General features: G+C 37.8%; 1 protein-coding gene across 1 annotated transcript in view; it reads left to right on the plus strand.

Annotated features, from left to right (window-relative positions):
* Window positions 1-27,607, plus strand: part of LOC138350322 (extended synaptotagmin-3-like) — a 319,761-nt gene that overhangs the window by 141,524 nt on the left and 150,630 nt on the right. The window contains exon 5 of the mRNA XM_069300945.1: window positions 12,518-12,666. Coding sequence (XP_069157046.1) covers window positions 12,518-12,666 — 149 coding nt within the window. The remainder of the gene's footprint in view (window positions 1-12,517; window positions 12,667-27,607) is intronic.

A 27,607-nucleotide genomic window follows, 5' to 3' on the forward strand; every position in this document is an offset into this window, starting at 1 on the left:
TATCGTTATTATTATATATATATATATATATATATATATATATATATATATATATATATATATATATATATATATATATATATATATATATATATATATATATATATATATATATATATATATATATATATATATATATGTTATATATAGGTAGCCATCGTTCTTGTAAACATATGTTATTAAATAACACCGAAAAAGTAAGATTAATAATTCTAACACGAATTTTCTCAATATTTCTTATCTTCCTTTTTACTGTCGATGGTAATTGAAAAATCAATTCTCCAAAATTAATTTTTATATATAGTCTGACGCAACACTGGAACGCGTTTTGTAATAACTTATTACATTTTCAAAGACTTTAGTTTACACACACATAACTATAACCTTCAAACACTAAACAGAGTTTTACTATGCTATCATTTAAACAGCATTTGTCTTATATACTAACATTTGAGTGAGGTGATATGTTACAACAGTTTTGGATGAGATGAACAAAACTTTCAACACAAGACAGAGCAAACTTTCAACACAAGACAGAACACGGTGCAATGGGTAAAAATTGGATAAATTAAAGGGAAGAAAGGAAATAACTGCAAAGGGCCTATTGGCCCATATTTCTTGATGCTTCTATATTGGTGCGGAGTCTTGAAGTGGGTAGAATATAGTTGTGCATTAATTGGCTGTTGATTGCTGGTGTTGACTTCTTGATGTGTAGTGCCACGCAGACGTCGAGCCGCCTACTATCGCTGTATCTATCGATGATTTCTGTGTTGTTTGCTAAGACTTCTCTGGCGACGGTTTGGTTGTGGGAAGAAATTATATGTTCCTTAATGGAGCCCTGTTGCTTATGCATCGTTAATGGCCTGGAAAGAGATGTTGTTGTCTTGCCTATATACTAAATTTTTGAGGCTTACAGTCCCCAAGAGGGCATTTGAAGGCATAGACGACGTTGGTTTCTTTTAAAACGTTCTGTTTTGTGTCTGGAGAGTTTCTCATGAGTAGGCTGGCCGTTTTTTTGGTTTTATAGTAAATCGTCAATTGTATCTTCTGATCTTTGTCTGTATGGAAAACGTTCCTATTAACAATATATTTCAAGACCCTTTCTTCCATTTAATGAGCTGTGGAAAAGAAGTTCCTGTAAAATAGTCTAATAGGGGGTACAGGTGCTGTGTTAGTTGTCTCTTCAGTGGTTGCATGGCATTTCACTTTCCTTCTTATGATGTCTTCCACGAAACCATTGGAGAAGCCGTTGTTGACTAGGACCTGCCTTACCCTACAGAGTTCTTCATCGACTTGCTTCCATCCTGAGCTGTGGCTGAGACCACGGTCAACATAAGCGTTAACAACACTCCTCTTGTACCTGCCCGGGCAGTCACTCTTGGCATTGAGGAACATTCCTATGTTTGTTTCCTTAGTGTACACTGCAGTGTGGAAACCTCCGCTCCTTTCCATGATCGTTACATCTAGAAAGGGCAGCTTCACATACTTCTCCATATTGTAAGTGAAACGCAACACAGAATTCTCCTCGAATGCCTCCTTCAGCTCCTGCAGATGTCTGACATCAGGTACCTGTGTAAAAATGTCGTCAACATACCTGCAGTATATGTCCGGTTTCAAGTTCATGTCGACTAAAACCTTCTGTTCGATGGTACCCATGTAGAAGTTCGCAAACAGGACACCTAGGGAAGAACCCATGGCAACCTCATCTTCTTGCTTATACATGTGCCCATCAGGGCTCAAGAAGGGTGCCTCTTTAGTACAAGCTTGGAGTAGTTTCCTTAGAATGTTTTCTGGTATGTCAAGAGGATGTGGTTTCATCCACATACGTGTGGATGAAACAATCGGGATCATAGCGGACAGAGTGTATCGTGATCCAGACTGTACTCCTCTTGACATAGCAGAAAACATCTTGTGTTGAAAGTTTCTTGTGCTTGTCTTGTGTTGAAATGTTGAAATAAATTGCCGGCGGGGAAGTGATTCAAATAGCTTCGGCTATCACTTTCTTATGTCCGGTCGTGATGGTCAAGCAGATTAAGGCGTCCTGTACATACCAGTTGCATTGCTCCTGGCAGTATGGGTTCGAGTCACTTCTGGGGTGTGAGTTTTCAATATATACATAGATATTTATATATTGTGATGGTAATCTCTATCAAGAGAGATTTGGCCTGCTCTTTCCTACATCATGTTACTTCAGTACGTCTATAACATCAAAATACTACATTCAAGAGTAGTATATACATAGTAGAATACGTTTTTACAGGGGGTATATGTACCCTACACTCGCTCTCCAAACCCCCCTCGCTGTCAGCGCACCACCCTTGTCGATCACCAAACTAGCACTTCCAGCCAACACACTTCCTATTGGTGAATCAGCGACTCTACTCGACTTCAGCGCCATCTGCATAGCCTATGACTAAGTGTGCACGAGCAGTTTGCTTTAGAATATTCTGTGCTCTCAAGGCTGATACTTCTATCAAGCATACGCTCTGTGTATTAGTGGAGGTTTTCAGCCAGCCAATATTCTCAGCACCTTTAACTCATTTTTTTGTCTTGATTCATTGTAGAGTAATGTAACCATTATTTTATTTTATATTGTTTTTTGTCTTTGTATTTATGTTTAATTCGTACTATACATAGCCAAGGCATTATCTTTGTGTATATTTGTTTAATTTCAATTAAAGTTTCATTGTTCATACTATTTTTTTTGCGTGTTTTTTCCTTTTTTGCTTGACCACAGGATGCAACAGCTAAGCAGTCAACTTTATTTTCTCCTTTTTTTTTACTAATGTGATTGGCATTGACACCAGCCATTGGGGGGACTGCCTTACATCTACATTTTTCCATCACAATATATATATATATATATATATATATATAATATATATATTAGTATATTTTGGTAGCAGTCTTTCCTGTAGACATATATTTTTAAATATGACCGAAAAAGTAAGATTAATAATTCTAACACGAATTTTCTCAATCTTTCGTACATTACGCTTCACTGTTGGGGGTAAATCAAAAATCACTTCTCCAAAATTCATTTTTATTTCTAGTCTGACGCGACACGGGCGCGTTTCGTAAAACTTATTACATTTTCAAAGACTTCACAAATACACAACTGATTAGAACTTACGTATCTCTGATTTTATATCTACATTTGAGTGAGGTGGGGGGGTGATGTGGCATTAACACAATACAGAACAAGAGGGGATATTAATAGGGTATTAAAAGTATCAACACAAGACAGAACAGAAACAATGGGTATTGAATAGAAGTGTTTGTAGAAAGCCTATTGGTCCATATTTCTTGATGCTAAAATGTAGCATCAAGAAATATGGACCAATAGGCTTTCTACAAACACTTCTATTCAATACCCATTGTTTCTGTTCTGTCTTGTGTTGATACTTTTAATACCCTATTAATATCCCCTCTTGTTCTGTCTTGTGTTAATGCCACATCACCCCTCCCACCTCACTCAAATGTAGATATAAAATCAGAGATACGTAAGTTCTAATCAGTTGTGTATTTGTGAAGTCTTTGAAAATGTAATAAGTTTTACGAAACGCGCCCGTGTCGCGTCAGACTAGAAATAAAAATGAATTTTGGAGAAGTGATTTTTGATTTACCCCCAACAGTGAAGCGTAATGTACGAAAGATTGAGAAAATTCGTGTTAGAATTATTAATCTTACTTTTTCGGTCATATTTAATATACATATATATATATATATATATATATATATATATATATATATATATATATATATATATATATATATATATATTCCTGAAACTGCCATAGGAAAACTCTGTGGCAGCAAGCAACCTATAATTTACATAGCAAATGCACCAACTTGGCCTTATGGATCAACTTCGTAACATAAACACACACAAAAACATATTTAATTTTCAATTTTCAAATTTGCTTTAATACCACCTTGCTGCGAGGCCTTAAAATGACATTCCTGCTGTGCGCCGAAAATAAATTCTTTTCAAGAAATTTTCTCTTCTTATATTGGTAAAATGTAGTATCTGATCAGGGGAAACTAAAAAAAAAAAAATTTATGTGACATACCTTAGCCGTGATGGAGCTGAGACGTTGAGCAAACAATGGGCGCTGTGCGATGGAGCGTGCGGGGTCACTCGACCCTGCCACCCATTGGCGCGGCTGTGGCCACGAATATAATTATTTTACATTTATTGTGATGTTTCTTATTTGTTTTTACTCTGATTTTTTGCTGTAATATTATTGAAAATTGTGTAATTTATGGAATTTATATAGTTCAATGTGTGTGGAGCATCGCTATGCTCACAATTTTTGGGCTGATACATATGACTTGTATATTATATTAATCAACCAATCAACCAGTGAGTTTTTCTGTTATACACGATATACGCACGATGTATATACCTATATACATCTGTTTCACCATAACGAAACACTAAGTAGGTATGGTGAGTCCAAACGTCACGAGTGGGCCGCCACACCCAGCCAACCCTCCCTCCCTCCCTCCTTCAACTTCTTACTCGCCAACATTCCTCCTCCCACAATACTATTTGTGGTTTTATTACACTATTTACACACGTTATATATAAGTATCTACATGCTTTATTCACCATAACTGTTCAACTAAGCTAGTATAGTGTCTAAACAGCATAGTGGCCACCATACACTGCATGGCAAGTCCTACACCAGCCAGCAAACAACAGCCTTACTCCCTCCCTCACCAATACATCCCTCACCAAAATGGCTCCTCCCAACATACTCCTTTCAAGGTTATTACACTATAAACACACTTTATATATACATAACTACATGTTTTGTTCACCATAGCAAACCACTAAGCCGGTATAGCGAGTTCAGGTCTCCAAACAATAACAGAGGTCGCCACACAGAGTCAGCAGACGACACCACCTCTCCCTCACTCCTCACCAAGATTCAACCTCCCACCATACAACGCATATCACTAATTCCCACCACAATGCTGCTATTATCAGAATCCTGGTCACTAAATGATGTAAATGAATATATTTCCAAAAGTTTATTTTGTAAAAGAACATGAGAAGTCCGTTGAAGATTCCTAAATGGACAGAACAACGGCAGTGTCCTGTGGCTGGCGCTGTGAACATCTTGAACAGCATTGTGTTTACTGATATCTGAACATTGTATAGTTTTTATCAGATGTAAAAAGGGGTGTATGGACAGATGAGTGTATGGACAGAGATGTGTAGTTAGGTTACATCAGCACAGTAACGAACTGTGGAGACGTGGGGAAGACTTCCTCAGGTACGGTAAAGGTCGGGAGGTCATTCGCAGCATAGGGTACAAAAATAATCCTCACAAATTCCTGGTTGTTGGAGCCAGCAATATTGTCAGCAAGAAATGTTAAAGCATATATATTGCTATGGTCAGTAGTAGTACCCGGCAACTGCTGTGGTGAAGGCTGGGTTAGTCATTGGCCGGAGTAAGGTTGTGGCGATGGCTGGGTCGGTGAGTGGCTGGGTCCCCATTGGCTGGGAGTTGGGTCCCCATTGGCTGGGCTGCTGCACGGTGGCTCCTCCTCCCGTAAACACCGGAAAAATGGAGGGATGTATAGACAAAGGGGTGTATGGTAGATGATTTTGTATATATGTAGGTGATTTTGTCATTCAGGTAGGCTATTTTTGTGAAGATTGGTTTAAAAAGGTAGACCAGGTCTATTTCTTCTGGGGTGAAGTAACGTTCTACTGGGTATATTTTTTCCCTTTTCATGATTTCGTATACCATCGATGTGAGGTCTGTTACCTAAAAAAAATCATCTTGGTTTGGGAAGAAAGAAAAATATGCAAAGATTTTAGCACCTGGGCCTCACCAGACTCGTCTGTTTCTCCATACCCCCCCCCCCCCCTGTAAGGAGTGTTCAGGGAGTTCTTGTCGCTGCTCGTAGGTGCACAGCGCTTCTGTTGTGGCCGCGAACCAAATATCTTCTTTTGTAGCTGGGAACGAGTCTGGTAGTGACTCAGTCAAAGATTCCGGGAGGAGTTCTAAGGTTGTTGGAGCGAGAAAAGTTGTCTTCATAACTTTTGATGGTTGGTTTGGCGAGAGTTCGCGAGTTCGTTTGGTCCTACTTTCGTCTGTTTCCATGTTACCTTGTTGTGAGGCTTCTACACTCATAGCTCACCACCTGTACATGGAAAACAAAAGAAACACACATGAAAAAAAGTAATATGAAAATGTTTTTCGGTCAAGAAAAAACAGGTGTAATTTTAGTTTTTTCTTTTTTTACTTATTTTTCATGTAGAAGTGGAGGAAGTCGAAACAGTGTTTCCCCCAAGAGAGGAACCTAGATCAGGCTTTCAATCCAAAAGGACCCCAGTCCAATCTATTATCACTTTCTAAGCCAAAATACTGCATCGAGCCAGGATTTCAACCCTACAAGCTTCCAGCCTTGTTGGAGGTGATGTCGGGAAAATGCTTATTGGGGACAATCGACTGTTTCGTCGGACCTTAGTCCAGAGCTCTTCAGCCCTAAGCAATGGTGTATTTTGTTTTCTCAATGGTAAATGGAAGATCGTTCACATATATGAGAAACAGGTTTGGAACAAGAACTAAAACTTTTGGAACTCCATAAGTAACATATCAACAATCTGAGACCTAAAGTTCAAGTATTCCTATACTAATGGAGTACCTACCCTGTTATTTCTGTCTTCATCTCCATCTTATGCACTAGTCTCCTACGGGGTATTGTGTCAAAGGCTTTCTAGCAATACAAAAACATGCCGTCTGCTCACCATTCTCTTCAATTGAATTGGCGATGCCCATAGAGCTGGAGAGCAGGGGACTGAAAAATGGGGCATAGATGCAGAAAACTTCAGCAAGAAATGGAAGACGAGACTGAGGAGAGAAGGATAGATTGGTGGCCCATCCACCGTGGTTTAGAGCTTGTATGGACTGAGTGGTGAGTGTTCGGCTGAGTGGTGAGTTTTAGGCATGGGCAGTATCAGCACAGGGGCTGCGCTCTCGAGCAGCTAGCTAGATGTGAGAGTTGAGAAGTGTGTCACCAATCCGGTTCTTTATTCTCCTGACCTCTGTCTTCTGCCTTGGTTGTTCTTGGCAAGGACATCGGTCTTATTGGTCTTGTTCTTCTTGCTGGTGGCGGACTTGCATTTTGTCGACACAGCAGCATTGTCGTTCAGTATGAAAGGAGAGCTGTCGAGATGGAAGTCCTTAGTACTGGATTTCAGCTTCGATACAGGAGACGTTGTTCCCACAGAAACATCCTCATTCGACAATGAGTCTGAAGGGTCGAGAGCTGGTACAGTAGTCCGTGGATGCTTGGTAGATCAGATCGGTCTGGCTTTGGTGGGTCGATGACTCCGTTTTCCAGAGTGTTTAAATTTTCTCCTGCATCTTGGCGGCGTATTTCGGATACTTAACATAGTAGTCAGGGTCAATAAGTTCAGGGTGGAGTTAGGTTACATCAGCACAGTAACGAACTGTGGAGACGTGGGGAAGACTTCCTCAGGTACGGTAAAGGTCGGGAGGTCATTCGCAGCATAGGGTACAAAAATAATCCTCACAAATTCCTGGTTGTTGGAGCTAGCAATATTGTCAGCAAGAAATGTTAAAGCATATATATTGCTATGGTCAGTAGTAGTACCCGGCAACTGCTGTGGTGAAGGCTGGGTTAGTCATTGGCCGGAGTAAGGTTGTGGCGATGGCTGGGTCGGTGAGTGGCTGGGTCCCCATTGTTGGAAATTTCCAACACTAAATACAACACTGTTGTATTATCATTAATTATTACTAAATCTACTAATCATTGTAGTAATTAAAATTAACCAAACGTAGAGTTCACATGTACTAATAATTACATCTGTACAATAAGGCTAGAATTCTTACGTCACCAGACGCCAGTATTGCGTCAGATTCCATTATAATAAACACAACTATATCCAGTGTGTCTGAGAATTGAATTTGATTCTCTATAAAATAACGGTGTTCTGTGTGATAATTAATTACAGATAAACTGATCCCCAACTAATGCCAAATAGAGCGTTTATAGTTATAACTGTTATCTGTTAATAAATTTAACGTCACGCGTGAATGCCCTGGAGAGACTTTAATTCATCTCCATTGCTCGTTTACCATCGTAAAACGGGCAAATAATAATATTTAACTCCTCTGAATAATAAACCCGTCCTTATCCGAGCATTTCAATCACAACTGCGAGAAATGATAATATTCGTAGTAAATAATTTGTGTATCAAACGCGGGACGCGAAGCGGGGCAGGGGAGACGCTAGTACACGAGGCGACGCGCTCGGAGAGAGACGCCATTACCCAAGCCACCAGGGTAGACGCCACCAAGAGCTCCAGATGAAAGTCGCCACTGTGAGGTGTGAAGAACCTTTGCAGACAATAACTTAGCTGGTGTCAGTGTCATTTTACACAACGTGTTGAATTGTCAAGAGATTTAATTTGACATTCAGCCAGGAACCTGTTAAATTTGGTTCCGTGTAGCCCAACGTGACCGGCCAGTGAAGCGCGTCAACATCTAGGCTAGGCTAGACACCACGTGTTCGTTACAACGACGCCTGAACCTAGGACGCGAACTTCGGCAAGCCTTAACTTACACAGTGCCCTATTAGCTAAGTACCTTTATTCCCATTTGATGCATCATCTAGGAGGGGGTTATAGCTGGGTAGCTTGCCGTTATGCAGAGCGACTATAAAAAACCACAGGTTATTATTTACCTTCATTATTTAATTTAATTTTCTTGAACATAGATGTCTAGCAGCTTTATCTGTTGCTACTGAATATAATTTGATTTACAGCGTGTGTGAAGAATTCTCCGAGCTGTCATTTCCCGTGTTAATCATCTCCCAGTGTTCCATGATGAGTCCAGGAGATTCCGAGGATGAGTCGTAACCGACTTCTTGGAAATCGTCTTCAAGCTAAGACCCTTTCCGTATTCCTTACATTCCATTATCTGTAGTATTATTCATGCAGAGCATTGTTTTCTTTGGATTGACATGTGTTTATTATAATTATTAATTTCTCATGTTATAATCTATGTTTTTATTGGTGACAAATACAATGATTCTATAATTGGTCATAGGATTAGATTATTGCATAATGAACTGGTGCACGAACCACACTAGTTCCTGGACGTATATGAAGTTCCAGTAATAACCCCCCAATGTAGGTGTTTGAGGCTTTGATTCAGTTAATTATACAGCCCATTAATTATATAAGTGATCATATTCTCTAGTATTTTATCCATAGTCACTGGTTCATCTAGGAATTTTCTAATGATCATATTTTCTTAGTTTCCCTCTTTACTATAAAAGCGGGTGGTCCTTCGTAATAGAATTTCATTGCATTAATATTTAAATAAATAGAGTCAAACCCCAAATGTTCCACACCCATTGGCTGGGAGTTGGGTCCCCATTGGCTGGGCTGCTGCACGGTGGCTCCTCCTCCCGTAAACACCGGAAAAATGGCGGTTTGAACGTCTAAGGTTGATGGTGCATGGCGAGTTGTGAAGGCTTGTCTGGCGTCGATTATCGTCAGAATTTCATCCTGACGTTTGGGACATAGATGTGACATAGCCATATGGTCACCGCCGCACACAACACATCATTGAAATCAGGCGGTACATTGGTAATAATTGTGCACAGACACTGCACTTATAATCAATTACTCTGCAGGCACTTTCTGGTCTAATGAGAGTACTCGTAGCACTTGAAACGCTGACTTTCCTCGTAACAGCGTTCCTTATGCACACAAGCAGGTGGTATGGTGAGGCCAAAACACTGAAATCCACTGGTGGGGGCAAGGTCCACTTCAGCAGCTGTGGTGAGTCACTTTTAAGGTGGAGTGCAGGTCGTTGTCGCTAGATGGCTGAACCAGCCATCATTGTAGAGTTTTCCGAGGTGATGCTGGCCAGAATTTTTTCCACCTCGTGATCGGTGATCCACAAGCTGACTCTCCTGGCGAAGCTGGTCTTTGCAGCCTGATAGCGACGTGGCTGGGTGAGGAGTATGTCCGCGTCGTAAAGTGCGGACATGTTGATAGGTAAGACCAGTCGTTCCAGGTCGTCGTCAGGTAGAATAGTAGAGGACAACACCTTCAGCGTCCTTTTGGATGTCGTTATGTGTGGTGTTGGTTGTGATGTTAAATACCTGGAACAGTTTGCTCCAAGTGAACGAGTGGTTCCTCTGGAACCGAGCCTTCACCCTGTATACCATAGTACCGAGTGGCTAGTACCAATGAGAAGGGCTAAGCCGAGGCGATACAGCTGACCCTCCCTCAACAGGGTGTGGCCGACGAAAGTACGTTCCCTCACTATCTGGTTGGCTTAGGAGCTCTCTGAGGTGAGGAGCAACCAGAGACGTGTTTGGCTGTAACGGCTCCTGGCTGCAAACCCGTGACCGTAATGATCGTTTTTCCACCCTTTTCTTTCTTGTCTAATTTCTCTCACCTAGTCATGGAATTCTATTAAATCTGTTAGGCACATTTTGCCAACCCTGAACCCATGCTGGTGATATGTTATAAAGTTCCTTCTCTCAAGATGTCCTACTATGGTTTTCTTCCAATCTTCTCCAAAACCTTTCATGGTATGCAAGTTGAAGGTTGGCCTGTAGTTTAGTACATTCCGCATGTCTCCCTTCTTGCATATCAAGACTACAATAATTGTCTTCCAACTTTTCGGTATGTTCTGTTCTCAATGACCTGTTAAACACCATTTAAAGTGAAAAGCACTTTCTTCAGCTCCCTCTTTCAGAATCCACGGTGAACCTCGGGGTCTACAGCTTTTGTCACATACTGTTCAATCAAATGCTTCCTTATCTCACCACTGGTATTCTCAATTTTCCTCAGTGGTGCCTGGTTTGATGCCCCCTTTCTAAGTTTAGAAACTTCTTCTTTCTTTATTGTGTTGACCTTCTGGAATCATTTGTAGCGGTCCTTGCAAACCTCCTTGCAATTCCCAGTGAACCTGTTCATCCCTAATCTCAGTTGTTATTGTCTGTTACTTCACTGATGTTTTCCTCCTGATGTATCTGTAAAACTGTTTGGATTAGCTTTGCTTTATTAGCTATGTATATATGTATATAGGGATGTATGGGTGTATGGAGAGAGGGGCGCAAATAGGGTGGGGGTTTATGTAGGGAATATTGAATGGAGGGAGGTGTGTATAGAGGGAGAGGTGGGTGGTGTATTGGTGGGTGAAATGAGGCAAGAGTATATGGAGGGAGGGATGTATAGATAGAAGGGTGTGTGTGTTAGGAGAGGTGGGCGTAATGAGGAAGGGGTGGCCGCGGTACCTTGCCAGCAAAGTAGTACCATCTGAGCTGGAGATTGTTTAGAAATAACGTATATTGGAATAACAAATCTAAGTGAAGGAAAAATGGACCGAATCAAAAAAGCCTGCATGAGGAATATGGTAAATGAGGTCAATAAAGGGTTTGATTAGAAATGTTAAAGAATTGAGTAATGATGAGATGACGCAACAGGGACGGACGCCATCTTGACTTGATGCGAGGAGGAACGGTGACGACTGGTCCTTACTTTCTTGAGGGATTTCTTCAGCAGTATCATGAGCCAAGTCACTTGATTGTATTAACAGGGTTGCAAGAATGGGATAGAGTACACAGACAGTCTACTGAACAGTTTATGAGAGAGAGTCCAGGTTTCCTAGTGAATATGTGTGACATCGGCTGACGGGCGGTGGCTGTGTTCACGGTTCCAGTTTTGGACTAAGCGCCATAGGGAGACCAGAGCCGGTTTGGGTGATTATTATTTAATGTTGTTACCTTCGGATTGACCTTGAGTTGTAAGGAGGAGATTTGTGCCATGTAATATATCGTGTGTCTTATTAATATAAATCTTTGTCATATGTGTACTCTGTTGTTTTCCATACTCCGTGAATTCCATTTGGCTCAAGAAAGAGCCTTAATCCCCTAGACAGTAAATTATACAGCCCACACCAACATGAAAGCTAGCTGCAAGTGTCTTGCCTTCAACTTGGACAGCCAAAATGGCAGATATCTTCCTTTTATAGTTATAGATGCGTTAGGGAATCTTGGCCATTGTTATTTTTATACATAAATGTTCATTAAATAATTCTAAAAGTTTAACAGTTTTTAATAGATGATTTAAACTCACAAAGACTGATATGCTTTCTGTTATTTCCTTTAATTATCATACATTTTCTTACACTTTATTTCTTATTATTCCAATGTCTTCTTATATTGCTTCGATTATTGATTAAGGTATAAATACATTTCGTTATTTATTCAATTTTAATTGCTTAACAATTTATGAGTATATCTGACAACATAACCTACATAATACCCAACATATTGAAAAGTTTGGTTAATATTTGTCAAATTTTTATTCATTGAAGACATTCCCCAGAAATAATTTATCCCAGAAAATAAAACTGAAAACTAATGAACTGATTTAAATCTCTGACTTATTCTCTGACTTATAAATTTCAGGTTGCAAATGATTGTTCTTTTATGATCAAATTTCCAGGCAAGAGGTCTTGCCCGGATGGTGTTGAAGCGCATTACGCCCCGCCCACCGTTTGTGGGCATCGTACGCATTTTCCCCGTCACCAGCCCTGAAGTGGACTTGACGTTCACCGGGATAGCAGCATATATATCGATGTTCGAATCTTACTAGTAAGGTGTAATAGTTTTTTTCTTAATAAAATTGTATTATTTTGTTCCAAAAATAATCATATCTGATATTTTGTTATTGCTTGTAAATGTACATCTGTGGTTAACTAGTATTTGTGTGCAGAAGTATCTATGTTGATTTATTACTTGGTTTAATTAAATATATATATATATATATATATATATATATATATATATATATATATATATATATATATATATATATATATATATATATATATATATATATATATTATTAAATATGACTGAAAAAGTAAGATTAATAATTCTAACGCGAATTTTCTCAATCTTTCGTACATTTCTTTTCACTGTTGGAGGTAAATCAAAAATCAATTCTCCAAAATTCATTTTTATTTCTAGTCTGACGCGACACGAGCGCGTTTCGTAAAACTTATTACATTTTCAAAGACTTTAGGGGTGTTCAAAGATTTTCAAAGACTTTAATTTTTTTAGTTTTTTAGTTAATTTTACTTTAATGCCACCTCACCCCATCCACCTTTGTGGATGGGGTGAGGTGGCATTAATAGGGTATTAATTTCATCATTTCATTTCATGTTGATGAAATTAATACCCTATTAATGCCACCTCACCCCATCCACCTCACTCAAATGTAGATATAAACGAAATCGGAGATGCGTAAGTTCTATTCAGTTGTGTATTTGTAAACTAAAGTCTTTGAAAATGTAATAAGTTTTACGAAACGCGCTCGTGTCGCCTCAGACTAGAAATAAAAATGAATTTTGGAGAATTGATTTTTGATTTACCTCCAACAGTGAAAAGAAATGTACGAAAGATTGAGAAAATTCGTGTTAGAATTATTAATCTTACTTTTTCGGTCATATTTAATAATATATGTCTACAGGAAAGACTGCTACCAAAATATACTAATATATATATATATATATATATATATATATATATATATATATATATATATATATATATATATATATATATATATATATATATATATATATATATATATATATATATAACTGAAAACTCACACCCCAGAAGTGACTCGAACCCATACTCCCACAACTGGTATGTACAGGGACGCCTTAATCCGCTTGACCATCACGACCGGACATAAGGAAGTGATAGCCGAGGCTATATGAACCACTTCCCCGCCGGCACTCGGATGGTAATCTTGGGCATAGCATTTTATCAAATCACCTCATTCTTTGGGGCACACGTGAGGAACACAAATGCAAACAAGCCTGAATGGTCCCCAGGACTATATACAACTGAAAACTCACACCCCAGAAGTGACTCGAACCCATACTCCCACAACTGGTATGTACAGGGACGCCTTAATCCGCTTGACCATCACGACCGGACATAAGGAAGTGATAGCCGAGGCTATATGAACCACTTCCCCGCCGGCACTCGGATGGTAATCTTGGGCATAGCATTTTATCAAATCACCTCATTCTTTGGGGCACACGTGAGGAACACAAATGCAAACAAGCCTGAATGGTCCCCAGGACTATATACAACTGAAAACTCACACCCCAGAAGTGACTCGAACCCATACTCCCACAACTGGTATGTACAGGGACGCCTTAATCCGCTTGACCATCACGACCGGACATAAGGAAGTGATAGCCGAGGCTATAGGAACCACTTCCCCGCCGGCACTCGGATGGTAATCTTGGGCATAGCATTTTATCAAATCACCTCATTCTTTGGGGCACACGTGAGGAACACAAATGCAAACAAGCCTGAATGGTCCCCAGGACTATATACAACTGAAAACTCACACCCCAGAAGTGACTCGAACCCATACTCCCACAACTGGTATGTACAGGGACGCCTTAATCCGCTTGACCATCACGACCGGACATAAGGAAGTGATAGCCGAGGCTATATGAACCACTTCCCCGCCGGCACTCGGATGGTAATCTTGGGCATAGCATTTTATCAAATCACCTCATTCTTTGGGGCACACGTGAGGAACACAAATGCAAACAAGCCTGAATGGTCCCCAGGACTATATACAACTGAAAACTCACACCCCAGAAGTGACTCGAACCCATACTCCCGCAACTGGTCAAGCTGATTAAGGCGTCCCTGTACATACCAGTTGTGGGAGTATGGGTTCGAGTCACTTCTGGGGTGTGAGTTTTCAGTTGTATATAGTCCTGGGGACCATTCAGGCTTGTTTGCATTTGTGTTCCTCACGTGTGCCCCAAAGAATGAGGTGATTTGATAAAATGCTATGCCCAAGATTACCATCCGAGTGCCGGCGGGGAAGTGGTTCATATAGCCTCGGCTATCACTTCCTTATGTCCGGTCGTGATGGTCAAGCGGATTAAGGCGTCCCTGTACATACCAGTTGTGGGAGTATGGGTTCGAGTCACTTCTGGGGTGTGAGTTTTCAGTTGTATATAGTCCTGGGGACCATTCAGGCTTGTTTGCATTTGTGTTCCTCACGTGTGCCCCAAAGAATGAGGTGATTTGATAAAATGCTATGCCCAAGATTACCATCCGAGTGCCGGCGGGGAAGTGGTTCATATAGCCTCGGCTATCACTTCCTTATGTCCGGTCGTGATGGTCAAGCGGATTAAGGCGTCCCTGTACATACCAGTTGTGGGAGTATGGGTTCGAGTCACTTCTGGGGTGTGAGTTTTCAGTTGTATATAGTCCTGGGGACCATTCAGGCTTGTTTGCATATATATATATATATATATATATATATATATATATATATATATATATATATATATATATATATATATATATTAGTATATTTTGGTAGCAGTCTTTCCTGTAGACATATATTATTAAATATGACCGAAAAAGTAAGATTAATAATTCTAACACGAATTTTCTCAATCTTTCGTACATTACGCTTCACTGTTGGAGGTAAATCAAAAATCACTTCTCCAAAATTCATTTTTATTTCTAGTCTGACGCGACACGGGCGCGTTTCGTAAAACTTATTACATTTTCAAAGACTTCACAAATACACAACTGATTAGAACTTACGTATCTCTGCTATTATATCTACATTTTGAGTGAGGTGGGAGGGATGACGTGGCATATAGTGATGTGGCATTAACACAAGACAGAACATGAGGGGATATTAATAGGGTATTAAAAGTATCAACACAAGACAGAACACGAAACAATGGGTATTGAATAGAAGTGTTTGTAGAAAGCCTATTGGTCCATATTTCTTGATGCTTCTATATTGGAGCGGAGTCTTGAGGTGGGTAGAATATAGTTGTGCAATAATTGGCTGTTGATTGCTGGTGTTGACTTCTTGATGTGTAGTGCCTCGCAAACGTCAAGCCGCCTGCTATCGCTGTATCTATCGATGATTTCTGTGTTGTTTACTAGGATTTCTCTGGCGATGGTTTGGTTATGGGAAGAGATTATATGTTCCTTAATGGAGCCCTGTTGCTTATGCATCGTTAAACGCCTAGAAAGAGATGTTGTTGTCTTGCCTATATACTGGGTTTTTTGGAGCTTACAGTCCCCAAGTGGGCATTTGAAGGCATAGACGACGTTAGTCTCTTTTAAAGCGTTCTGTTTTGTGTCTGGAGAGTTTCTCATGAGTAGGCTGGCCGTTTTTCTGGTTTTATAGTAAATCGTCAGTTGTATCCTCTGATTTTTGTCTGTAGGGATAACGTTCCTATTAACAATATCTTTCAGGACCCTTTCCTCCGTTTTATGAGCTGTGGAAAAGAAGTTCCTGTAAAATAGTCTAATAGGGGGTATAGGTGTTGTGTTAGTTGTCTCTTCAGAGGTTGCATGGCTTTTCACTTTCCTTCTTATGATGTCTTCGATGAAACCATTGGAGAAGCCGTTATTGACTAGAACCTGCCTTACCCTACAGAGTTCTTCGTCGACTTGCTTCCATTCTGAGCTGTGGCTGAGAGCACGGTCGACGTATGCGTTAACAACACTCCTCTTGTACCTGTCAGGGCAGTCGCTGTTGGCATTTAGGCACATTCCTATGTTTGTTTCCTTAGTGTAGATTTCCTTAGTGTAGATTCTTGACTTGATGCGAGGAGGAACGGTGACGACTGGTCCTTACTTTCTTGAGGGATTTCTTCAGCAGTATCATGAGCCAAGTCACTTGATTGTATTAACAGGGTTGCAAGAATGGGATAGAGTACACAGACAGTCTACTGAACAGTTTATGAGAGAGAGTCCAGGTTTCCTAGTGAATATGTGTGACATCGGCTGACGGGCGGTGGCTGTGTTCACGGTTCCAGTTTTGGACTAAGCGCCATAGGGAGACCAGACATACAAGAACATATCTTGACATACCAGAAAATATTCTGAGGAAACTACTCCAAGCTTGTACTAAAGAGGCACTCTTCTTGAGCCCGGATGGGCACATGTATAAGCAAGTAGATGGGGTCGCCATGGGTTCTCCCCTAGGTGTCCTGTTTGCAAACTTCTACATGGGTACCATCGAGCAAAAAGTCTTAGTCGACATGAACTTGAAACCGGCCATATACTGCAGGTATGTTGACGACATTTTTACACAGGTACCTGATGTCAGACATCTGCAGGAGCTGAAGGAGGCATTTGAGCAGAGTTCCGTGCTGCGTTTCACTTACGAGATGGAAAAGGATGGGAAGCTGCCCTTTCTAGATGTAACAGTCATGGAAAAGGGCGGAGGTTTCCACACTGCAGTCTACACTAAGGAAACAAACATAGGAATGTGCCTAAATGCCAACAGCGACTGCCCTGACAGGTACAAGAGGAGTGTTGTTAACGCATATGTCGACCGTGCACTCAGCCACAGCTCAGAATGGAAGCAAGTCGACGAAGAACTCTGTAGGGTAAGGCAGGTCCTAGTCAATAACGGCTTCTCCAATGGTTTCGTCGAAGACATCATAAGAAGGAAAGTGAAAAGCCATGCAACCTCTGAAGAGACAACTAACACAACACCTATACCCCCTATTAGACTATTTTACAGGAACTTCTTTTCCACAGCTCATAAAACGGAGGAAAGGGTCCTGAAAGATATTGTTAATAGAAACGTTATCCCTACAGACAAAAATCAGAGGATACAACTGACGATTTACTATAAAACCAGAAAAACGGCCAGCCTACTCATGAGAAACTCTCCAGACACAAAACAGAACGCTTTAAAAGAGACTAACGTTGTCTATGCCTTCAAATGCCCACTTGGGGACTGTAAGCTCCAAAAAACCCAGTATATAGGCAAGACAACAACATCTCTTTCTAGGCGTTTAACGATGCATAAGCAACAGGGCTCCATTAAGGAACATATAATCTCTTCCCACAACCAAACCATCGCCAGAGAAATCCTAGTAAACAACACAGAAATCATCGATAGATACAGCGATAGCAGGCGGCTTGACGTTTGCGAGGCACTACACATCAAGAAGTCAACACCAGCAATCAACAGCCAATTATTGCACAACTATATTCTACCCACCTCAAGACTCCGCTCCAATATAGAAGCATCAAGAAATATGGACCAATAGGCTTTCTACAAACACTTCTATTCAATACCCATTGTTTGTGTTCTGTCTTGTGTTGATACTTTTAATACCCTATTAATATCCCCTCTTGTTCTGTCTTGTGTTAATGCCACATCACCCCTCCCACCTCACTCAAATGTAGATATAAAATCGGAGATACGTAAGTTCTATTCAGTTGTGTATTTGTGAACTAAAGTCTTTGAAAATGTAATAAGTTTTACGAAACGCGCCCGTGTCGCGTCAGACTAGAAATAAAAATGAATTTTGGAGAATTAATTTTTGATTTACCTCCAACAGTGAAGCGTAATGTACGAAAGATTGAGAAAATTCGTGTTAGAATTATTAATCTTACTTTTTCGGTCATATTTAATAATATATGTCTACAGGAAAGACTGCTACCAAAATATACTAATATATATAAATATATATATATATATATATATATATATATATATATATATATATATATATATATATATATATATATATATATATATATATATATATATATATATATATCTTAATTTTAATATGAATAGGTAAACCATAGATAAACTGAACATCTTTTTTCGGATTCTTTACTTAAAAATGCATAACGTTTCGAATACTTCTTTCTCGTATTCATCATCAGATCTAAAAGAAAAAACAGAAATCACAATCAAATAACTAGTAAGCAAAGAACTCATACTGAATATAATTCCCTATCAAAAAAAGAAGAAAGGAAAAGATTAAAAAACAAAGCACTTAAACTTACTTAAAGTGATCAATACAAGTAAATCTTATTAACTATCACATAGATAAAAGCTAAATCAAAAATTACAAGAGGAATTTTATAACTACTAAGACGAACTGTACTATTAAACTTACACAAAGTGCAGGCGATGAGTCACAATAACGTGGCTAAAGTAAGTTGACCAGACCACACACTAGAAGTGTGGGGCCATTCTCAAGTCGATATATATATCAACTTGAAAATGGTCCAGGACGGAGCGAAACATCGTCGACCATTCATCTTCTAGTGTGTGGTCTGGTCAACTTACACAAAGTGATGAACTGAAGAGAAACTTGATAGTTAACATATGGATGCTAAACGCTATTACAAATATTAATATAATGACTTTACATCTACAAAAAAATTATATAAAATGCAAGCTAAATAGGCGACAATTATAAAATTCTAACCAAATCTTATTAAAATTCAAATATCAAACAAAACTAGATACTAAAAAATATATTATATATCCTAAATAAAAAGATTATAATAATGTACAATGTCAAAACTTGAAATAAGTAAGAAAGGGCAAAGACATGGTAAACTAAATTATAATAAAATTAAAATGCCAGTATAAACTATAAATGAAATTACAGGGCCTACTGTGTACTATACAGTGTTCAATTTGACAGCCGAAGGGTTGCTATTTAACAGAGATCGCAGCTCCCTCATATATAAGGATTCCATTACTCTTAAATCTGACTGGCCATTCATACAAGTGTCCAGAATTTTAAAATCATATTCTAGCAGATAATGATTAAACTCATATCAATGGTTTCTAATCTACGAAAATGCTGGTTTAGATAATGGTAATCCAGTCCTAATAGATACTCCCCAGTGCTCAATTATCCTAATCTTAAAGTTCCGAATGGAACTTCCGATGTATCGAGCATTACAGCTGGAACAATTATACATATATACGACACTAGAGTACAGGGTGGTAGGCACTTTATCTTTAAATTTAAAATAAGTGTCTATGGTATTTGTGTTGATAAAAATAAATCTAAAGTCTACTTGAGGATAACAGTGCTGTAAAAGTTTCCTCAATCGACTCCTTACAGAAAAACTAATAGTGCCATAAAATGGTAATTTAATATATTTAATATCCCTTTCTACTGTAGTAATCCTACAGGAAGGGTGAAACTTCTTATTTAAAAAATTTCTTATAAAGGGATAAACCATATGCAAAGGATAACCATTATTTGAAAAAAAAATCAAAAGAAAATTAATTTCTTGATCAAAGTTATTCCAATTTGAACATAAAACGAAGACCCTATTCAGTAGAGTATTAATTGCATTTTTCTTAAAAATATCAGGAACAAAAGAATTAAAATTAAACCTAAACCAGTAAAAGTTGGTTTTCTAAAAACATTAGTGTTGAACCCATTAAGGTTATTCACTTTGACATCAAGAAACGACAATGAATTATTCTCTTCACACTCTGCAGTAAAACGTGTATGTTGTGCATTATGATACTCTCTAAATTTCTCAATGTGACATTGGTCCTTAAATAACAAAAATGTGTCATCTATATATATCCTGTACAAGACTGGTTTAAAGTCCATAAGACATTTATCAAGTAAATTTTTCTCATGAAAACTCAAAAAAGCATTAGCAAGTGCAGGACCTGAGGGAGAACCAATTGCTACTCCATCAATTTGTTTATAATATATATTATTAAACATAAAGACAGAGTCTTTAACCGCTAATTCTAACAACCGTCTGAATATTTTACTACAAAATCCAGACACTAAATTAGTGTCAGCAAATAACTGATTTATACAAATATCAATGGTTTCCAAGAAAGGAATATTAGTAAAGCACAGTAAAGGGGGATTCAACATCGAAACTCGCCATTATAGTTGGGAACTCAAAATTTAAAGAGAAAAGTTCCTTTACAAAATCCTGAGAATTTCTCACAGTAAATTCATTATGCGTTAATGGTTCTAATAGTGGAACCAGAAACTTTGCCAGTTTTTAATTAAAAGTACCAATCGCAATCCTTATATATAGGGGAGCTGCGGCCTCTGTTAAATAGCAACCTTTCGGCTGTTCAGTTGTACACAGTAGGCCCTGTAATTTCATTTATAGTTTATACTGGCATTTTAATTTTATTATAATTTAGTTTAGTTTACCATGTCTTTGCCCTTTCTTACTTATTTCAAGTTTTGACATTGTACATTATATTAATCTTTTTATTTAGGATATATAATACATTTTTTAATATTTAGTTTTGTTTGATATTTGAGTTTTATAAGAGTTTGGTTAATATTTTATTATTAATGTCGCCTATTTTGCTTGCATTTTATATACATTTTTGGTAGATGTGAAGTCGTTATATATTAATATTTGTAATAGCGTTTAGTATCCACGTGTTTACTATCACGTTTCACTCCAGTTGATCAGTTCGCGTAAGTTTAGTAGTATGGTTTGTTTTAGTAGTTATAAAATTGCTCTTGTAATTTTATTAATTTTTGATTTAGCTTTTATCTATGTGATAGTTAATAAGTTTTACTTGTATTGATCACTTTAAGTAAGCTTAAGTGCTTTGTTTTTTAATCTTTAACTTTCTTCTTTTTTGATAGGCAATTATATTCAGTATGAGTTCTTTGTTTACTAGTTATTTGATTGTGATTTCTTTTTTTTTCTTTTAGATCTGATGAATGAATACAAGAAGTATTCGAAACGTTATGCATTTTAAAGTAAAGAATCTGAAACAAGATGTTCAGTGTATCTATGGTTTTCTATTCATCTCTCTCTCTCTGCAGTTTATATATATATATATATATATATATATATATATATATATATATATATATATATATATATATATATATATATATATATATATAATATATATATATATATATATATATATATATATATATATATATATATATATATATATATATATATATATATATATATGTCGTACCTAGTAGCCAGAACGCACTTCTCAGCCTACTATGCAAGGCCCAATTTGCCTAATAAGCCAAGTTTTCCTGAAGTAATATATTTTCTCTAATTTTTTTCTTATGAAATGATAAAGCTACCCATTTCCATATGTATGAGGTCAATTTTATTTTATTGGAGTTAAAATTAACGTAGATATATGACCGAACCTAACCAACCCTACCTAACCTAACCTAACCTATCTCTATAGGATAGGTTGGGTTAGGTAGCCGAAAAAGTTAGGTTAGGTTGGGTAGGTTAGGTAGTCGAAAAATAATTAATTCATGAAGACTTGTCTTATTAGGCAAATCGGGCCGTGCATAGTAGGCTGAGAATTGCGTTCTGGCTACTAGGTACGACATATATATATATATATATATATATATATATATATATATATATATATATATATATATATATATATATATATATATATATATATGTGTGTGTGTGTGTGTGTGTGTAAATCACGAAAAATAAACACGTGATTAAAAATGTGACAGTGTCAGACCACGGAGGAAAATTGAAACAGGAATTTCCTTAAGTACTTACGTATATTAATACATCTTCAGAAGGAGTGGTTTTACAGGTCGAGTACTGGACATAAATAGGCAGGAGAGAATGGTGGAGTGAGGTGAGGTGCAATAAGTGGACACAAATATGAGCCACACAAAAACTGCAGAGGGCCTATTGGTCCATCCGATGCAGCTCCCATACATAACCACACACAGGCCCACACAAAGATAAACATAGCATAAGATAGTAAATATTTACAATGAATTAGTGAGACAAATGTGTTCCAATGATCCTACTCAAATCGCCCTTTAATCGATCTATTAAAAATGGATCTAAGTTATATAAACCACTGTTAATGTTCAAATTACTTTCTTTTGTGATCTGTAGCAAAGCAGATTCAATTATGTTTCTGTTATAGGTGTTTGTACAATTCGTTATGGAAGAAGCCATCTCCCAAACAATTTGGTGAGCATCTTCTGAGAAATGAACGAACAAAGCATTAGACAATTGGCCTCGTCTTACAGAGTATTTATGTTGCGAAATTCTACATTTCAAATCTTTAGATGTTTGCCCAACATAGAACTTATTACAGTTTTTACAAGGTATTTTATAAATGACACAATTATCACTACGAGAGCTGTTCCTAACTAATAGCTTACCAACAGTATTTTCATAACTAAACAATACATGTATATCAAAAAGTTTCAAGGCCTTGCCAATATTCTCAAACCCAGAGAAATATGGTAAACATAACACATTCTTTGGGCGAATTTTTTCTCTGCATATATTATTATAATATGTACGACATGCTTTGCTACGGCAAACTTTCAAAAAATTCAGTGGGTAACAAAGCTGGAGACCAATCGAATCAATATTCTTAAACTCTTCATCTAAGAATTCTGGACTCACAACTCGAAGAGCTCTTAGATACATTGAAAAAAAAAATCACATTGTATCTATGCCCTGAAAAATAATGAACATAAGATAAATTATTCGTAGGTTTTCTGTAGACACTAAACTTTAGTGAAAAGTCTTGCCTATGAATAAGTATATCTAGGAATGGCAAACATTTATCAATTTCAGTCTCCATAGTTAATTTTATAGAGGTGACTTGCTCAAGTCAAGTGCTTAGATGCTTAGATGCTTATAAAAATAAGTCATATAACAAATAATTTAAAGTTATAGTGCTATATATTTTTACTGTGTGGTTTACCATTCTAGCAACTAACTAAAATGGTAGTTACTGTGTGGGAATGTTTGTTACAGTGTTCAAATGTAATTATAGTTTGGGTATACGTGTCAGAGTGTGGGAATGTTATTTACAATGTGGCTATGCCTGTTATATTGTGGAAATTCTTGTTAGTGTGGCAGTGGTAGTTACAGTGTGGGAATGTTTTTTTTATAGTGCAGGAAGGGTATGTACAGTGGGGGGGAAAGCTTGTTATATTGTGGGAATGTTTGTTATGGTGTGGAAATGCTTTTTTATAGTGTGGTAATGCTTGTTATAGTGCGCGAATGTTTGTTATGGTATTTGGAATGTGTTTCATAGTGAGCGATTGTTGGGTAAAGTTTGCAAATGCTTCTTGAAGTGTGGGAATACTTGTTATAGTGTGGAATATTTGTTATAGTGTAGGAATGGTAGTTACAGTGTGAGAATGTTTGTTAAATTGTGGGAATGTTTGATATAGTGTAGGAATATTATTTTCAGTGGGTATGCCTGTTATATTGTCGAAATGCTTGTTGGAGTATGGGAATGGTAGTTACAGTGGGGGAAAGTTTGTTATAGTGTGGGATGGATACTTCCAGTTTGGGAAAGCTTGTTATAGTGTGCAAATGTTTGTTATCGTGTGGAAATTTTTGTTACAGTGTGGGAATTGTTGTTAGTGTGGGAATGCTTGCTATTGTGTTGGAATTGAAGTCATAGTGTGAGAATGTTTGTTATATAGTTGGAACGGTAATTACAGTGTTGGATTGCTTGATATTGTGTCGGAATACATACATATGGGAATGTATGTTATAGTGTTTGAATGCTTGTTATAGTGCAGCAGTGTTATTATAATGAGAAAATATTTATTATAAAGTGGGAATGCTTGTTATAGTGTAGGATTGCTCGATATAGAGGGAATGTTTGTTATAGTGTTGGTATGTTTGTTATATTGCTAGAAAGTTTGTAATATTGTGGGAATGCTTGTTGTAGTGAGGGAAAATTTGTTAAAGTGTCGGAATGTTTGTTACTGTGTGGAAATGCTTGTTACACTGTGAAGGGTGTTTGTTATAGTGGGAATAATTGTTATAGTTGGGGAATGCTTGTTTTTGTGTGGGAATTTTTGTTATAGTTTGGAAATGCTTGTAATAGGATGGGAATGTATGTTATTGATTGGGAATGATGGTTACAGTGTGAGAATGCTTGTTATACTGTGGAAATGTTTGTTATTGTGTGGGAATGGTAACTATAGTGTAATAATGTCTGTTGTAGCGTGTTAATGTTTGTTATAGAGATGAATGTTTGTTATCATGTGATAAATGTTTGTTATAGTGTGTTGAATGTTTGTTATAGTGTGGGAATTGTGGGGAAATCTACTAGTGATTGATTTGATTTTTATTTCAAGAGTATTGTATAATTTATTGTCACCTGTAAACTTCCCTTCACACATTTAAGAGGGGGGGTTTCATATTTTAATCTTACTGTAATTAAACGGTAGATATTATTGCTAAGGTGTTACAGATCACACAACTATATAAAGAACACTTAAAATGGCCTCAGCTGGTTTGTAGTGTTGACTGGTCATCTAACACCAGATACGGTCCATCACATGTAGTCTGTCCTGGACCTGTATTAATGGCGGCTGTTGGTCCTTGCTATGTCCAGCTCAACTAAACTATCATGTGGTCACATTCACCTGGGGATACGATACACCGTAATATCTGATGACTACAAATAAGAACAGGTGTTACACATGAACCTAAATTGTTAAAATAATGAGGATTATCCTTGTTATCATGCTTTGTAATGATTAACCATAGACTCAATGAAATAATTGGCCAATATAACCATGGCTGGTGCACGTAGCACGAGCTAACAGCCCTGCTGTTTAGCTTTTGATCACAGCATCGCCTAAAATTGTCAAAATATATATATATCTGTTATTTTCGGCGATGATAGTATTACAAAAGACCCCTGACTGATAAAAATGTCTAGAATTCTGAAACTAGCAAAATTGTGGTGATAATTAACGATGTGAGTAGTATGGTGGGAGATTCAATTTTGGTGAGGGAGGGAGGTAGTATTGTCTGGTGACTCGGCGACCTGTTATTGTCTTGACTCACCATACAAGCTTAGTCGTTCGTTATGGTGAACACAAATGTAGATACTTATATATAACGTGCGCATAAAGTGTAATATCAGTTAAAGGAGTATGTTGGGAGGAACCATTTTGGTGAAGGGAGGTGGCATCGTCTTCTAGCTGTTGTCCCTTGTCATGCAGTTGTTGTGGCCTCTATGTTGTATGGCCACCATACCAGTTTAGTTATAGAGTTATGGTGAACAAAACATACAGATACATACATATAATGTGGGTCTATAGTGTAATAACAGTACAAACACTATGGTGGTAGGAGGAATGATGGTGTGGGGGAGAGGGAACGTCACCTGTGTGGCGACCTCTGTTATTGTCCGATCTCACCATACCAACCTATTGGTTCGTTATGATGAACACATATGTAGACAGTTGTATACAACTTGTGTATATAGTGAATAACAGCAAAACCAAAGCTTTACTGATCGTAAAATATAATATACATGTCAAATATATGAGCCTCATAATTTTGAGCCTAGTGAGGTTCCACACACATTGAACAATGTAAATTCCACAAATTACACACTTTTGAATAATATTACAGTCAAAAAAACTGAGAAGAAACGAATGAGGAACATCACGTGAATTGTGAAAATCTATATAAGCAGTCTCCGTGGTGTAGTGGTAAGACACTCGCCTGGCGTTCCGCGAGCGCTATGTCATGGGTTCGTATCCTGGCCGGGGAGGATTTACTGGGCGCAATTCCTTAACTGTAGCCTCTGTTTAACGCAACAGTAAAATGTGTACTTGGATGAAAAAACGATTCTTCGCGGCGGGGATCGTATTCCAGGGACCTGCCCGAAACGCTACGCGTACTAGTGGCTGTACAAGAATGTAACAACTCTTGTATATATCTCAAAAAGAAAGTATATATTCGCAGCAACTGCCGCCCCACAGGGTGACGGGGGTCGAGTGATCCCGAGTGCTCCATCGCTCAGCGCCAATCATTTGCTCAACTTCTCAGCTCCATCACGGCTAAAGTATGTCACATACAACATATTTTTTTAGTTTCCGGTGTTCAGAGACTGCAATTTAACAATATTTGAGGAGAAAATAATTTTTGGCAAAAAATTAATTTTCGGCGCACCATGGGTGTGTCATATGATAAGGCCGCTTAGTATGATGGTTAAGTTGTGTAGAGTTAGCAGCAAATATCAACTAATTTGAATTGCACTGCATTCATTGAGTAAATTTCTGTGGTCACTGCGGGAGGCCCTTTTGTGAACTCTAAGTTCATCACAACGAAACTTAAGGCTGCCTCTATATAAATTGTCTGCCTTCTTTCTCCTCATTGCTCTCCCGAGTTTGCTTACATTCGAGATTCGGGAGGAAGAATGGTTTCGAGGTCAAATCTAACTATTTACTATATATTGAATTTAGTAGATTCATTTTATTGTGTAACCAGCCCTAGGACAGGTGTATTTTTTATTAAATTTATCAGCAACAAGTCGAGAACGATGGTACCTGACCTTGGGTACGTAACCCCGTTTTGTGTAACTTTACTATGACTAAGGTAAATTTACTACATCTTATTGGCAGTTACATTCGAGTTTATATATTTGATGTGGAAATTTTCCACAATAATGCTTGTTATAGTGCGGAAATGTTTGTAATAGTGTGGAAAGGCTTGTTGCAGTGTGGGAATGTTTGTTATAGTGTGGAAATGGTAGTTACATTGTGAGAATGCTTGTTATAGTGTGGAAATGGTAGTTACATTGTGAGAATGCTGTTATAGTTTAGAAATGTTTGTTATATTGCGGGAATGTATGTTATAGTGTGGGAATGCTTATTATAGTGTGGCAATGTTGTTATAGTGAGGGAATATTTGTTATAGTTTGGGAATGCTGTTATAGTGT

The sequence above is a fragment of the Procambarus clarkii genome, chromosome 45 (assembly GCF_040958095.1).
Source record: "Procambarus clarkii isolate CNS0578487 chromosome 45, FALCON_Pclarkii_2.0, whole genome shotgun sequence".
Taxonomy (NCBI): domain Eukaryota; kingdom Metazoa; phylum Arthropoda; class Malacostraca; order Decapoda; family Cambaridae; genus Procambarus; species Procambarus clarkii.